The sequence below is a fragment of the Mesitornis unicolor genome, unplaced genomic scaffold, assembly GCF_000695765.1.
Source record: "Mesitornis unicolor isolate BGI_N332 unplaced genomic scaffold, ASM69576v1 scaffold49111, whole genome shotgun sequence".
In the NCBI taxonomy this organism is placed as follows: Eukaryota; Metazoa; Chordata; class Aves; order Mesitornithiformes; family Mesitornithidae; genus Mesitornis; species Mesitornis unicolor.
Genome location: NW_010162706.1, coordinates 1 through 16,629, shown reverse-complemented (window position 1 = coordinate 16,629; position 16,629 = coordinate 1). Strand labels below are relative to the sequence as shown.

The following is a 16,629-nucleotide window of genomic DNA, read 5'->3' as shown; positions in this document are numbered from 1 at the left end:
TCCCTACAAAAACAGCAGGATTAGTAATACACACTGAATCTGTAATGGAGATGTTATTAGATAATGAATGGAAAGAGATGGCCACATGCAACCCGACTGCTGTCGAATTGCTGCAGATGCCGTGCGTATTCTTCCAGGGTTTGGTTTAGATTTGTTTTAAGTGGTCCAAAAAGCTCGACCAGTCCCTGGTTCAGTTCTTAGAGAAGTATAAGCAGGCAGGTTACAGTTAGGTCTGTTCACAACCGGAATGATGTGGATAGGCAACTTGTACAAAACTTCTCTCCAGAGACACTACCGACCCCCTAGAAAAGCCGTACAGCCCAGCGAGCCACTCGTACACCCCAGATCTTTATTTTGTCCAGTAGAAGCAAAAATTCTGTACGCAGATGAGGGAGAAATACCATCTTGCAAGAAAAAAATACCTGTGTTCACTGAAATTTTCTTTCCTCCTTGAAACTAAATAGACCCACATAAAAACCCCCAGAAAGAGTGGCCTGAGGTACAGGAGGAAGTGCTGGCAGAATGCAAATGATCCAGGAGAGCAACCTTTACCATGGTAAAAAACTCAAGACACTCAACACAGCGAGGAAGTTTCTTAGGCGAGAGCACTGACTCTGTCTTAACGGAAGCTATCGGAGAGAAATGAGGTTCAGTCATAACATTCCTCACACCGGCACCATCACATTGATAATACGAGCACTAGGAACCCATCAAATGCATTTGTGCTTACAATCTAAGGTCTGAAGAACAAAAGGCAAGGAGCAATGAACTGGTCTGTGTCCAGAGATCCCAGCAGACCTCCCTCTGGGGAAATAAGCAAATCTCCCACAATAACAGAGTTCGCCAGAGCTGGGAATGTGCCTGTCTTGTGATTTCTAGCTACAGCGGAGGAGCAGCCGTGTGCCGGCAAAGCGTCACCTGTGCCAAGAGCTGAGCAGGGAAAGGCTGTGCCCAGAAACAGTGCCGGTATTGGGGTAATGTCACTCCCTGTCGCGGCGATCGGGCTGCAGCTCCATCTGCTCTGCGCCCCCATCCCATGTCATGTCCCTTCAGACTCTCACTGAAGTCAGACTGACAGTGTTTCCCTGCTAATCCTTCAGAGAAAGGGATTATAAAAGGGGCAGCTGCCAACGCCCCGCTCTACAATAGTACATTAAAAAAACCAAAGTAACAAGAAGCACTCAGGCATTTACTGTAGTACTCAGCTTTCTGAAACTGTCAAGAGAGAAGGAGCCAAGAAAAACAGAGCAGACTCCACAAACAGAACTGGACTTTTTATTAAAGGGAAAAAAAAAAAGGGGTAAAAACCGTCATGTGAACCAAATGAAAGTACACGGATATTGCAGCCACTGCTCTCATCTCCTTCAAGGAATGCTTTGGCTAGAAATAATGCTAGAAACAGCCTGCGGAAATGATCCTATTCCTTCCCCTGACCTCCAACATAACCTCTACCACCTGCAGAGAGTCAGGACCAAAGCAACACCCTTTAAGGTTTTGGTCTTAGAAGTTTAAATTGAAGTAAGTTCAGCCATTTAGAGACCACTTCTTCAGACAGACTGAAGGGAAAAAAGAAAGGAGATCTAGTTGCTCCTTGACCATTTAAGTTCCTTCTCCTTCAGCCACAGTGCCTAAAAAATAAAAAATCTGTTACTGTACCAAAGTTACATACAAACAAAAGTGGATGCTTTGTTGCCGTGGTCTGTGATGCAAGTGTCAAGTACAATTATTTGGAAAGGAAGATCCCTTTCTAGGCGTTCTCTAAGTAGACTGCCTTTTCTTGCCTCTCTACCAGATGAAACTTTAACTCTCTTCCAGTGGAGCATGTCCCTCCATTTCTGCACTGTCATTCTGAAGGCACACACCTGGACTGCTGCAGGAGGAGATTTTAATCTCCAGCAGCACAAACTGACTGCTTCGTTTCCCCTGGGTGACAAGTGTCTCTTTACTCTTTCTCCCCTCCAGATCGCCAACATACTCTGGGTACACAAGTTAATCAATCACCAGCAGCAAAGAAAACGTCAAAACCAGCAGAAAAACCCAAGACAAAACACTGGAAACAGAGAATGGCTCTTCTAAGGCTGAGATAAGAAACTGTAAACACTATGCATATTTCAAGCGAATTTACTTTTACTCTCCTCAACATGGGCAAATAACCAGTTAAACTCAAATCCAGACCTAAATAAACATCACGAGAAAGGAACCCTGGTAAGGCAGAGACAATTTCAGCTACGGGTCACAAATACAAATACCAGCCCTCTCGTGAGAGAAGAAAGGTTATTAACTGAATACCGATGAACACCGATTGCATGCACTTATTGCACCTCTTTCAAGCCCGTGAAAAGCAGATGGGCTTGTAACATGAATGTGAATCTGAGAAAAAAAGAAAAAGCACACAAATTCCAAGTAATCTTATACATTTTCCTTCTTACAGACATTCCCAGACTATTCCAGGATAAATGAAAACTAGCCAGTGAAAACAGGATCTGTAGAGCTTGAGAAGAAATAAATTATGTGGGAGGAGGGGTGGGAAAGGAAGAGGAAAAAAATCCTTACCAACTGCCTGGCCTTACTGTGCACTTCTCCAGGAGACCAAGAACCGCTTCTGATGCAGCAGCATCCAGCCCTGGAGGAGTCAGAGCAAGCAAAGAGGGAGGGGAGGTGCAAGGAGGGAAGGGAGGGGAGAGGAAGAAAGGGGAGGGGACAGCACATACACTGCTCTGTTTGCTAAGCCCTAACACTGCCTTCAGGAAAGAGAAGAATGAAGCTGCTTCTAAATTAGGCTGGGAATTGGTTTGCGATGGTTCAAAATGAAAAAGGAATGAGATCTTAGCATGACATTTTGGGTTCAAAACAAAGCGTCAGGAGGAAGAAATGTGTATCCCCACACGTGGCTATTTAGAAAACTTCAAATGCCAAATGTGCTTTTTGCTCCGATAGAGAGATCATACTAAAAGTCAAGCAGGGTAAATGTAAAGGCTGCAGCCAAACCTGACACTGCAATTAGTGAAAGAGAGAGACTGTCCAGAAGAAAGCAAGATTTCCTTGTTTTCCTCTAGTCCTTCAAACTCAACTTCCATCTACCTGCAAATCTAAGAGACAGTAAACTAACTGAAGTAGTCACTTCATCTCTTCATTCACATTTGTGTTGACAGCTGCATGCATCACAATATGCAGTGCGCTGCAAATGCCCCTGCTCAGATTTTCTCCTTGAAGCAGTAAAACAGACCAAAGGGAAGGGGAACAGCATGTGTACCAGCCAGAATCATAGGATCAAAATACCATATGCACTTTAACATAAAAGTCTGCCAGCCTTTCTCCCACCACCCTCCCAGTACACCCCAGTCCCACCCTACCATGAAAAGTTAGCTGAATTACAGTTTCAGTGCCTGAAGGGAGAATGGGAGGGGAACACTCATTGATTCATCTCATTGCCACATCTCTACAGACCGCGATCAAAAATCTCAAAGTGACTTCTCATCTCGAAGGCTCGACCTCTAGTAGCCCAAATTTCGCATTCCTCACAAGCTACACCATTTCTCAAAATCTACTGCCCAGCTATCCAATTTCTCAGCCTTTATTCCCTTGAGCTAGCAATTCTGCTTCTAGTTAACGGTTGTCCTCCATCCTCAGTCAGATGCTTTCTGGGACCTATGAGCTTCCCGAGCCCACAGAGCAACCTGAAGCCTTGCACGCAGGCAGAACCTGAGGAGCTCTCCCAGCCGCACCATGGCTGTGCAGCATGACACAGCAAGTGGTCCCACCGGATGACACAGCTCTGTAAAATTCTGACTCCACAGATCCATAGTGGGGCTTACGAAGGGCTCAGCTGACCCCTTACCTTCGACTGGCTACTTAACTCCTGGCAAAGATAGGTTTCAATCCAAAAATGGAGGAAGATCCCAAATGAGGTGGTGCCAAGGGGAGAGACAGTACCAGAGCTGCTACAGAATTTTTTAGGTCTGTCCCTGAAAAGCTGACTCCTGTGAAGCCCTCCACTGCTTCTGATCCATGAAAAAACAAACAGGCTGCTCTGTTATCCTCTCAGCTTTAAGATCTTAGCAGCTGTGGGAAAGACCCATCTTCACACCACTCCACAATAATACAAAAACTGAACCTCTTACTGTGACAGCCACATCATTCACTGGAGACTCCCAGGTTTATACATTGCCCTAACGGCTCTAGCAAAGTATTCCTGACAACTTGATCCAGCACACAGAGCCCCTGGGGCAGATGCTTATCTTAAAAAATGCAAAACAATTGCACGATGGCTAACAGCCTGCCAGGCAGCTCTCCTCAGAAACACACACACACTCTCCCACCCTCGCCCCACACCTCGCACCCAGCACTGCCATCCCCAGAGCGCCATCCCACAGACAGAGCAAACCAAGCATCATGCCACTCAGTGGAAAATAACATTTTTCTTACAGGAATAAAAAAGACAATAAAAGCATATATTGCCTTCCTCCAAGTCATGCCACACACCCAGTGGGTCCCCATGCCCATCCCCAGAGCAACTCACAAAGGGTTAGTGCAGCTACATTAATTCGGCTGGAAAGGATTTTCATCACCTTGTCTCTTTCCTCGCCTCTTCTGCTGTTTCAAAAATAGCTCTGGCTTGTTTGCTGTACCGCTTATGTCAGTCTGATTTTATGCCTGACTGGATATATACAGACAAGCTCGTAGCCCATTAAACACCGACTCCCCAGATCTGTACATCCATGCACAGTCACACAAACACAAAGCACAGCCCCCTCCCTGTCGGGCCATGCTGGAAAGCTGCTTGTTTGCAGAGGCTTTGCACTGCATTAAGTACGTTTATAGCAGGCCTCAAATAGGGGCTAGAGAACAGACTGCAGCCTTTTCTGAGGTTAAAAAAAAAAAAACAGCAGAAATGCAAAATAGCACTAACATCCATCTGTCTTAAAGCTGCAAGGAAGGGCCCTCCCTGTGATGAAAATACTTGGAAATGTGAGCGCATTTATCAAATGACCCAAGGTCATTCGGCCGCATGCTGGTAGTGTTTCTGTCCATTAAAGACAGACAATCCCTCCCGAAGGCTTTGAAAAACACTATCCACGACTGCGGGGACGAGAAAAGATACAAGAAGGTGCAGATACACAGAAATTCCGGAACAAACTACCCTTAAAAAAAACTTCAGCTAAAACTACTCTAAAATACGAGAAGCTGTCTGAATGAGATTTTTTTCTACTAGCACTTTTTAATAGCTGGGGTTGTTTTGAACAGCTCTTCTTTTGTAGAATAAATCAACTTGCTGGAGCCATTTCACTAATCCCAGATTAATTCCATTGAAATCTGGCATCCTTCCTGAACCCAGTAATCTAAAGCTCAGCCTCCTTTAGCACAGTTCTACCTTCAAGACCCAGCTCATGGGCTGTGAGCTGCCTCTGTGATTTATTTTTAAATGAAACTTTCTCATCATGCCATGACTCAGGAACATTGGTTACCATGAACTGAAGATTTCCACAAGGAAATACAGCACAAAGAAATCTTTATTACTCATTCTATCCATGTTGCTATACAGCTGTAAAATCCAATATGCATAAGCTACTCTATCACTTATTATAAAAATAAATTAGTATCTACTGACATTTCTGTATGAAGTGCTCCCCTATTACTTATCTGCTAAAAAACCTTCTGAAATTTAAGAGAAAAAAACCAACATGTACCATTTCCAGCAGTCACCACAGTCTGACAATAACACTAAAAAGATAAGCCCCTCAGGCACAGTATTTCTTGTTACGGGTGTTTGCTTCTAAATGCAATTCTGTATGTACATTAACGGGAAAGAACATACAAACAAAAGCTCACCACACAGCAACAAATTAGGATCTTAATACAGAGAGTATGAAAACTGGTTGTTATTTGACATCTGAGGACCTTTTCAGTTTCAGCCGCGATCCAACAAACCAGACATGCAAAGAACTGCAGCAGACTGCCTGGGAAGTCCAATCACAGCAGTCTTTAATGTCAACATCAGAAACAAGGGGTAAAACTCAGTTCTGCTCTGGGGCAGAGAGGTGAAATAAATGACTGCCCAAGATTCCTTTTCAACTCCTGACCCCCTGCTTTTTTTTTCCACAGAATCATAGGATATATCGGGTTGGAAGGGACCTTTAAAGATCATCTGGTGCAACCCCCTGCAGTGAGCAGGGGCAGTGTTACCCGATCAGGTTGCTCAGAGCCCCATCAAAGCCTGACCTGGAATATCTCCAGAGATGGGGCCTCCACCACCGCTCTGGGCAACCTGTTCCAGTGATTTTTGGCTTTTTCTGGGGCATTCCTTTACTCCTAGCAACCCCTGTTAGCTTTCACTCCTATTGAGACTGTTATCACACTTAGAAATATGCTTTGAACAAAGTATGACAATTAAACGTTGTCTTCTTACCCATCCTCCTTGCTGAATGATATAGTCTGCAGAATAGTCTTCTAGATATGTCACCCCGAAGTTCACAAGTGCACTCAGTGGCTCCTGGCCCTGTCTTGTTAACTCCATCAGAAACTGTTGTAGCAGAACCAGGGGTACCAAGACCTTCAAAAAAACAGGAATTGTTAATAAATCCAGAAGCATTATCAATACTACTGTGGAGGTAAAACAGAAGATTGCATGCGGTCCAAGGAAAGGTATGAACCTACAAGTTCAAAGACAATACACTTCATTCTTGTGAAGACACAAGGCAGAAACACAATATACAGTACAATACAGTAGGTAAGATGCACTTAATCTGATAAGCAAAACGCCACAGCTGAACTTGAGAGTGTCACAGAATGGGGCTGTGGTGCTTGCTCAAGCCCCATTTTTTTCCAGCACAAGGATTCAGGCAAACAAGCAGAACAGGTCCAGAACTTGCTACCCCAGAAGTGGGAAGATGCAACATTATAAACAGTTTGAAGGGATACACATCCAAATTGTATTTAAACTGCAAACTCATATACATTGTTGAACAGATGCACTGCACCAGACAGTCTCTTCAGAAGTTCACACTTGGCTTTCAGACAGGACAGAAACAACTCCTTCCAGCAGTGTAACATTACAGACATATTTAAAATTACAAACACAAACCCCTCTCCGTGTTAAACTCTCCCTCCTATGCCAAATTTAACACATACAGAATTCCTTCCCTCATTTTCTACTCCCATTCCTCCTTCCAAACCTTTCATCTTTAAGTGAATGCTCAGCCTTAACCCAGATGTGAACTGCTCTGGAAGATGTAGCACTCCGTGAACCTACCTCCTTCACATTATACAGTTCTAGATCCTTCTTTCTGAAATTATGTTTTTGTTTGCCTAAACAACATGCAGTTGAACTTTTAAACTCTGAGTTTATTCTCCTAGAGCACGCAAGCGGCCCTCTGGGCAAAGTTTATACGCAGCACTTTGCCAAGTTCAGGAAACTGGTATGAACTGAAGTCATTAGCATCTGAAAAAGCGCTATTATGGCACAAGAGGAAAATATTTGTAAGTTTTACCGCACCTAGTTTGTGACAACTGCATTGCACATCTATTCACTGCGCAAATAAGAATGTTGTTTCACAGCTGCACAGAGTAGATGCAGGTGAATACTACCACTCAGACTGAACTCCAAAAGCCTCCTTCTTTTCCCAGTCTCTTCCTCCTTCAGCCTGGTTTTCGTTTTTGTAAATGTGCATTAAATATCCATTACCATTCCCAGAAATCACTCCTTAGGATACAAAGCTGAAGGAAGATGAACAAGAAAAGTAAGCTGAGTTTGAGATTTGTACTAAATTCATGGTGCAGTCACACTGAGAGGGATGGCTGAAAACAGATGGGGCCTTAAAAATGCCTGTAATCTGATAAATTTCAGATGTTTCAGCTGATTAACAACTGACAGAGTCCAATACCATGGCAGACAAGTTACAGTACTGTTCTTCCGGGATGAACAATTAACACTGCAATCATTTAACCAGGAATGAGATGGTGCTTGAATTTTAAAAGCCTTGGGGTTTTTTGAGTTTCTTGTCATCAGTTTCAACTCAGAGGCAGAAGAGGTGCAAGCTTACAGTGCACAAACATAAGGAACAGGTCAAGGTAAGGTACGTGTCAGAAGAAACTTCACCCTTTTTGGGTCAAAGGAAAAAAAGCACGCTGCTAAGACCAGGCATTTTTCCGAGGCTTTGAGCACACCCACATAACTGCAACAGCATGAACATTGAGATCTCAAAATATTTGACATTTACTTTAAGCTGAAAGCAAGAGAAACAAAGGCAAAAAAAAGGCTGCTTAGGAAATGAAGCAAGCTCAAATGTTGGCATACTGAACATGAGTGCTGCCTTCTTCCCTTGCCAACTTGAGTATCTAATCCATCCACTCTTCTCAAATTCAGAAAGCCTCTGCAGGCCTTAGGAGCAAGGGAACAAATTCAAACTCCAATATCCAGTCCCAGGCAGACCAACAAACACAGCCTGGTTTTCCTTCCCCCCCTAAAATTACTGGCACTTACACCTTTGATACCAGCAGGAACATGTTCACGTGATACTGTCCCTAAATTACCTAAATGTCCCTAAATAAAAGAAATTACCTTCACTGTACTTCCGTAAAGGTTAACAACAGCCTTCTGTAGGTAAGAGTACCTATGTGAAAGGTGATGAGATTTAACTGGACCAAAGTAAAAATACAGCCTCAGCAACTCAAAGCTACTGCAATTCCCTCCACCAGTACGTCTGGGAAGGAATGCTAGGGGCTATTTATATTTTGACTGAAGAAAAACACACAAACTCAAGCACAGCATGCCAGAAAATAATTGGCAGGAAAAAGCTTCTAGGGAATCATTAAAAATAAAACCTTTACTATCAGAAAATTTCTGATTAATTGTGTAAATGAAAGATTTCTGTCAATTATGCTATTGCAATCCCATAGTACAATATTACAAATTTAAATGTATGCAAAAAGAATTCTTACAAAGAAGGTTCAGAGATTTTGAAGAAGCTGCATCCAAAGTAATTGCCGCTTGTGTACCTTCTGACTATTTCAACATAAAATTAATCGAATTCTTTACACGTACCATTGCACTCTAGAAAAGATCCACATTTTTAAATGGAAAAAATAACAGCTATATATAGAAGTGTCTTCTTTGTGTTCATGCTTGTGTAACGGATAGGCTCTTTGAAAACTGACTAAAAATGACACCTCCCTAACTGTAAACCAGACAGATGAGGCCTTTGCCCAAATTCAGCCTCCCAGCAGCCAGCTAATCCAGTACCTCCCGGCAGCACATGCTTACCTGTAGGCTGTGTTCCTCATACACGTAACAGCAAGGAAGATTTGCAAAGACTTGGAGACTGCTTTGTCCCACAGAGATATTGGGCCTTTAAGGGATCAGCGTGGCTCTCTGAGTGCATCACATTCAATACATTAAATAGGTGGGGCTTTTATACATACATAGGTATAATAATACATACCTACAATAGCAAAGGCCCTGAGGTTTAAAGTGAGATTTTATATACTAGTTCATAGGCTACTGAAAGCAAAAAGTGCATCTTGCACAGAAAGATGCCACTGCTGAGCACAACAGAAAGAGCTTACGTGTAACTGGAAACACATTTCATCTACTAGCTTCAGTTGTTTTACTTCTTCCAGTCCGGATCAAGCCACAAGCCTTGATCACACAGAATTCTGTCTGTGGGAAGGTATTTCCACAGTTTTAACCCCTTGGCATCTGCCACAGCCACTGTGCATGTTCAATATCTGCTCCACCCAAGAAACCGGAGGATATGTAACAGCTGTGAGCATCTGACAGGGAGTAATTTATTATTCTGCTCAGCTAGTTGTACATTTTATTATTATTTAGTCATAAAAGGGAATAAGCTTCAGTTCTCCCAGTAGTCAATTTACATATACATCCTTCTGATTTTCACAAACTTGAGGCCAGCACAGCCTCATTTTGCTGCTGTATGCCTGCTAATTAGACCTAATGCTATGTCTATTTATAGCTACTTTTAAAAACTATTTTTCTAACAGCTTCTGCTTTAGAGTGAAGATTAAGCTAGACTGAGGTTGCAGGAAAGCTATCTACATCTCTTCTGTTATAAAATATTATTCTGATTAAGATGATAAAGCAATTTAAAAGGAAATGAAACCAACACAAATGTATTCCATGTCCTCAAAACAAGTATTATTAAAGGAACTGCTGGTCACTCCTGAAGCATCAAGCTACCACAAAAACAATACAAACAGATGCTGCATTATTCTACAAAATTTCCATTCTGGTTTGCTGGACTGTAAGTTGTGGAGCAACAAATATTATGGGTAAGCAAAGATGATGACAAAGACACCTTCTGAATGATATTCTCAGTCACAAGCTGATGGAGACCGAAATCCACCAGCCACCGGGGCTACACAAATGTAGCAGCAATGAAGGCTGAATCACACGCCCCCCCCAAATGCGGCTGATCCAGCTACCCAGGGCTGTATCTTCAAGAGTCAGAAGCGTGACCTAGTCTAGGTGATCCTGCTCTGGCAGGGGGGGTGGACTGGATGATCTTTCAAGGTCCCTTCCAACTCCTGAGATTCTGTGATACTGTGTGATTCTGTGAAGAGAGGTGGTACCAATAGCATATGGAGATGCAGTAGGCAACTGACAAGCTCCATCCACCTCCTCCCTTGCCAGCTGAGCCACATAAAGCCACTGGGCTTTATGCTTGGTTTTAGTTTCCAGCAACTGAAAAATAAAATGTGCTAGCTTAAGTCACCTTCTTGATAATCAGATTTCATGGCTGTTTAAACTAAAACGCTGTGAATCACGGGATGATAGACCGAAAGCACTCACACAATCAATTATAATTGCAGGAGCCATGGGCAGTAACTTGTCAAGCAATGTTTAACAAACTGCTTTGAAAGTGCCCACGCCCTTGGTTAGACGATCACTTTCTGAAGTAAGCAGGGAAATCTAGTTAAGGAAAAGTATTTCTGGAAAAATATGTAGAGAGGGAAAAGTTCTATTTCTTGTTCTATTTTAAATTTAAGACTAAGTTTTAACACTCCATTTGTGATTAAATTTGCAAATAGTTATTTCATTCTTTCATTCTTTTTCTGATGCTCACTGAACCCATCAGAGAACGACTAAGAGAATGAATTTGAATGATTAATGAAACACAAATCTGGGAACAGTAATTATACTCATTCTACATTAAAATTATTATAAGAGAGTTCATTTACAGATTTTCATTTTGTTTTAAAAAGAAGCTTCAGATCATTTGAAATAACGACTCCTGAAACCAGGTAGGCACACCATCTTTATGCTTTCTGAACAATTTAAATACTGTGCAGGTATTATCAAGTTTTATTTTCACCACATTTAGCACTTTTTTTTACCATATATTTTGAACTGCAGGTGGGAGCACAGAAACAGCAGAGAAATATTATGAAAACATCCATCTCTCATTTCATGATAAAACTTCTAAAGAAATAAACCTCTCTTGGGAATTGAAAAATGTGTAATAATTATTTTTTTTTAATTACTATGTTAAGAAACAACTCTGACTTTTGATTTTTATTATCATAAAGGAAGACTGCCCTAATACTTCCATTACATAGCTTCTGGCTAAATTATCTAAAACCTACATATTATGTCCACATCTACCATTCTGAAAGTTATTTCCTACTAAAAACAAGTGGGTTCTTTTTTTTCTTGGCCCTCTGTGAAGCATAACTGTACCCGGTAAAAACACAACTGACATCAAATAGATGTGAGAGATGTCAAAGTGAAAGTCACTTATTTGGTACCTTGTTCCATCCACTGGCATGAGCAGCTGTCTCTTGTGTGCGTTCTCGATACTCTTGATATGTCACCGGCCTGCAGAAGTTAAACCAACACTGAAAGTTATAAAAGGAAACAAGAGAATAAGAAGAAAATAAAATTCTCGGTTTCCAGAGAACAAAATATTTTCACATGTATTACAACAAATAATTTTCAAGCAGTAACAAGTCTCAAGACATAAAACACCAGCACCAGACAGGGTCAAGAAGGCATCACTTTCTCCCAGTTACACAACTGCATATAATTGGTTAAGTGAATTTCGTAATAATCTGATACTTCACAACTTAAAGGACATTAGATAAGTAGGTTCTCTTACATGCTACCAGAATTTCTAAGCTCTTGTATATAATTTTTTATCATCTAAGATTTTAAAGATAAAAATTCCACTAAGAAATTCATACGAGGGATAGAGGCCAATGCAGAGTAAAATTTTCAAAAACAGTAAAGGCTATGAACCAACACAGACTGCTTGATCACATTAACATTATGTTAGAGTCGAAGTCTTTATTTGCAAGAAATGGCACTTTGGATCACAAAAGCCCTTTCGTATTTCAGTAGATAGCTTTATTTCAGACTTATCTCTACTTCTCTGAATTGGGATGATGAAATTCCTCTCTTCCATACTCTTTTCTCCAACACCATGCAGTATCTTAGAGCCAGTAACAACAAGGGCTTTCTGCCAAGTGCCAGCAGAAGATGTGCTGCTTCAACAGCAGTTGTCCTCAGCCAGATCATGACAAAAGGCACGCTCAGACTTTAGTTTCAGGGAAATAGTGGCAACTGGTATTGCACAGAAGACTGCCTATTGAACTCTAAGAACCTGTCACGATCTAACAGCCTACTGTACCATAAACAAATTTGTTTATGTAAGAGGACAGGGAAATATAAGCAAAATAAATATTGCCTCAAATAGCACTACTATAGCAAACACGGGTACAAGAACAGAGTTAAAGCACACTAGTGAAATCATACTGTGGGTTTGTCATTTTAAATCCATTCTCTTAACTTCCTTGGTACATTAGTTCCTTTCAAACACAAATCCAAATGAATCAGTGGGATGAGAAGAGCAACAACAGCTGCAGGATTATCATTGTATTATCAAGAGATTAAACAGTAGCTCTAGCTTACCTTATAAAAAGGCATGTGTGTCAACACGTTTTCATAGGCATTTCAGACTTTCTATGTATGTACGTACATATATAAATAATAAAAATACGTAGAATGCAAGTATTTTCCCATAGAAAACACAAAAAGCCTAGAACATCAGGCTACTAACAAGCTAGAACCACTTGACTTTCGAAGACCTTATCTCAGGAACTTTAAAAAAAAAAAATCAACCTAGAGTGCACCAGTTATGACCTCTCAATGTCAGACAGTTGGCCAATTATCTACAACCTTTAAGAAATTTAAACTTAAATGCTGTTATTTCAGTTTACCATTTTAGACACACAAAAAAAGATGGGTTGCAAGGCTTACTGCCCTTTTTCCAACTTGTTGCCAGTCTGTTTTTTTAGTCTGTAGTGAGGTATTAAAACCTCAGCTCTTCAGAAGACACTAAGTACAAGATTTTAAGACCACATGGGGCAAAAATGCCTGACTTGTAAAAGCAGATAAGCTTCTGCCATTTCTGGAGGAACACACTAGCATATCTTTCACTACTGAAGGAGAAACTTGTACACCACATACTCTTTTCCGTGGGTAAATATTTGTTAATTTGCACAATACTGAAGTTACTTTTTGACCCTACAGAAACTGCACATAGACGCAGACAGTATGTGCATTAGTTACTGAAAGTTAAATGGTGAGTTGACAGCGTGTACTTTTCTCTTGGATGACTCATGGAAAAAGAGACAACTATCTGCTCAGGTGTTGCATGGCACCTTTGCTGTGAAATCCAGGTTAGTCACAGAAACACAGGAAGGTTTGGGTTAGAAGGGACCTTTAAAGATCATGGGCAGGGACATCTTTCACTACATCGGGGTGCCCAAAGCCCCATCCTACCTGACTTTGAACAGTCAGTTTTAAATTACATTGGTCATGAAAAGGTAACCCTTAGCTGCTGACTAGGGAGACAGTTAAGGAACAGATGGGCTAGTTAAGGAATCACAGAATGGTTGAGGTTGGAAGGCAGCGCTGGAGAACATCCTGTCCAACCTCCCTGATCAAGTAGGGTCTCCTACAGCAGGCTGCCCAGGACCATGCCCAGAGAGATGCATTTTGATTATCTCCAAGGATGGAGACTCCACAACTCCTCTGGGCAATCTGTGCCAGCGCTCAGTCACCCACACAGTATAAAGGTGCTTCCTGATGTCCAGATGGAATGACTTCCATATTCATAACCTTCCAGAAGTCTGTCATAAAGGGTACTACCATCATGAGGGCATGAGATGCCTCTCCAATGCAAGTATGAAAGGTTTAAGCCCCATGCATCAGAACGTTTACACCAGGTGCTGCTACCTAGGCTTCCAGTACCTTGTTGTTCAAACAGTTCATGAACAGCTACACAAACTCTGAAAGAGTAGTACAAGAGATTCTCAGCTTCTTTTGAGGACTATTATTTAACTTAATCCACAAAACAGACTCAGATAGCTATTTGCTAATGCTGCCTTCACAAGCGCATTTATGTAACTGTCCCTAAAGTAGCACCATCCAAATCCAGCTCTCTACAAGTACATTTTGGAGGTCACTCAGAACAGCCAGAAGTAGTTCATGTGGATCCATTAAAATAAAACTGGTCATTTATAACAGAAAACCAAGCAATCACAAAAATTTTACCAATTTGCAAAAGATGTTAATCAAGATACTAGCATGCCAAGTACAATGTGCTATTTAAACAATGAGTGTAAACCGGCAGGACAGCTCTCAAGACACCAAGGTTAACCCGGGACCTATATTTGCTTCACATGTGTACCTGAATGGTGGTGAAAAAGCATCTAACTACCATTCTTTCAGGGAAACTCTCCCACTCATCTTGAGCCAGACTACAAACAAACATTCAGCTCCACTCCTAACTAAAAGATAAAAGAAATTAATCTGGCTACAGCCCAGCATTCACGAAATTGGCAATGGCAATTGGCAGCTGCCAGCTGCTGGTTTCACCAGCAACTCAAACTACTTGAATCAGTCTCAGAAGTTCAATGATAAAAGCTTAGAAAACTTTCAGAATTTACATTACTGCAAAGAGCAAATACCACTAAGAAATATTTGCACATTAAAACACAAAAGGTAAAAAACCAAAGAGTCAGATAAAGGAACACTGAAAAAGAAAGAAACACATACAAAAGTATTCCCATCTTTAGCATTTCGGCAGCAGTCACAATGCAGTAGGAAACACCTTCCCTTTGAAAAAGCAAATGGAAACTCACTTGCTAAGCAAGCTCTGCAGTGCTTTGTGCAGATGTTCTTTCAGTTCCTGGGACACTTTCTCCCCGAGATGAGCCAGGCAGTCTTCTATTGAGCTCTCTGGGTTGGCAGGACTGAACACTGGGGAAGTGTGGCAGTCAAATCCTGTAGTGGTAAATGCTGAATGAAAAAAGTATAAAAAATAAAATTAAACAGATTTGTATAAGAACATCAACAGTTTCAGATTTCTTATCCCACCAAACAGAGTTTACATGAGGGACAAAGAACTCATAACTCTACAGTCAAAGCATACTATGAACAAATTGTAGTAGAGCAAGTATGGTCCAAATATATTCTGGAAGTCGTAATTACAAGCCATAGATGACTTTGAGCTGTACTTCCCTTCCAGCTCTTATTTCACAACTGCATCCTAACCAGCAAGTTAGCTAAATGTGCAAATATTCTCAATTTTAAGCCTATGCCAACCCTGATGGAGCAAGAAAGCCACTTTTCCATAGTAAAATTTGCCCACACATGGACATATCTGCAGCAGTGCTAGACTATCATTTTTAAAAATAATTTGTTCATATAACCTTCTCCTTCTTAGTTCAAAACTTCTAAGAAAGGTCTATATGGATGAACGTAAACAGATCTAGTGTGTTTCTACTTCAGATTTCCAATTAGCTACACATATGCAAAGCAAAGATTGTTTTCAAATCATCTTTTGCTGGGTGTCCTATAAAAGCCACTTGTACACGTCAAAGCACGTCACAAAACCCAAACCTGGTGAAAATGCAAAATCTGATCATTGAAGACCACACTCCTCTGCATGTTAGCTGCTGAGGAATGATTTCACTTCTGTCATCAACTGGAGCAGCTTAAGGGGTGTTTACATTTCAGTATTTATAGTAGCCTATTAAATATCATTCAATTGTTTGCTTTGGCTAGACTCCACCACTCCGAACAGTAACGTTTAACTACTTTACTTCATATGACAGTCTGTAGAATCTTGTGTGGGGAGGAGGGTTAAGAAATTCAACACATCCAATAATCTCCTTAATAGAGTACCTGTTACGAATTAACCACGATTATAGTGCACAGAGATTATCGATTAAAATGGGAAAATCTGAAGAGCACCTTCCAAGATTTCTTCATCGAGACGTTTTAGCTCCTCTTCAATTTCTGTTTTAATCTTCTCCAAAGCCTCTTTCTCCAAAGCATGTTGTGCTGTAAGCTGTTGTTGAGTCCCTAAAAGAAACCAGAGAAATTATTTAAATGTAGTACATAAAATAAGGTAGTTAATGGAACATGATATTGAAATATTAACTAAAAAGGAACTCAAGGTGAAAGTTCTATTTCAGACAGCAGCATAAGAAGTATGATCCCTTAAGAGCACTTCTTACAAAAGTTTTATTACATGAATCCAGAAACACACAAACTTTTGGGCCTACTCAAGATGGAACAAGTGCTTAAGTATGAAATATATATATATA

At 41.0% G+C, this 16,629-nt stretch overlaps 1 protein-coding gene across 1 annotated transcript in view; it reads right to left on the bottom strand.

Annotated features, from left to right (window-relative positions):
- BCL2L13 (BCL2-like 13 (apoptosis facilitator)) overlaps positions 1–16,384 on the bottom strand; it is a gene marked incomplete at its 5' end in the record, with an annotated part of 22,840 nt that extends 6,456 nt beyond the window's left edge. The window contains 4 exons of the mRNA XM_010193706.1: positions 6,407–6,550; positions 11,761–11,830; positions 15,160–15,316; positions 16,274–16,384. Coding sequence (XP_010192008.1) covers positions 6,407–6,550; positions 11,761–11,830; positions 15,160–15,316; positions 16,274–16,384 — 482 coding nt within the window. The remainder of the gene's footprint in view (positions 1–6,406; positions 6,551–11,760; positions 11,831–15,159; positions 15,317–16,273) is intronic.
- Positions 16,385–16,629: the final 245 nt, after the last annotated feature.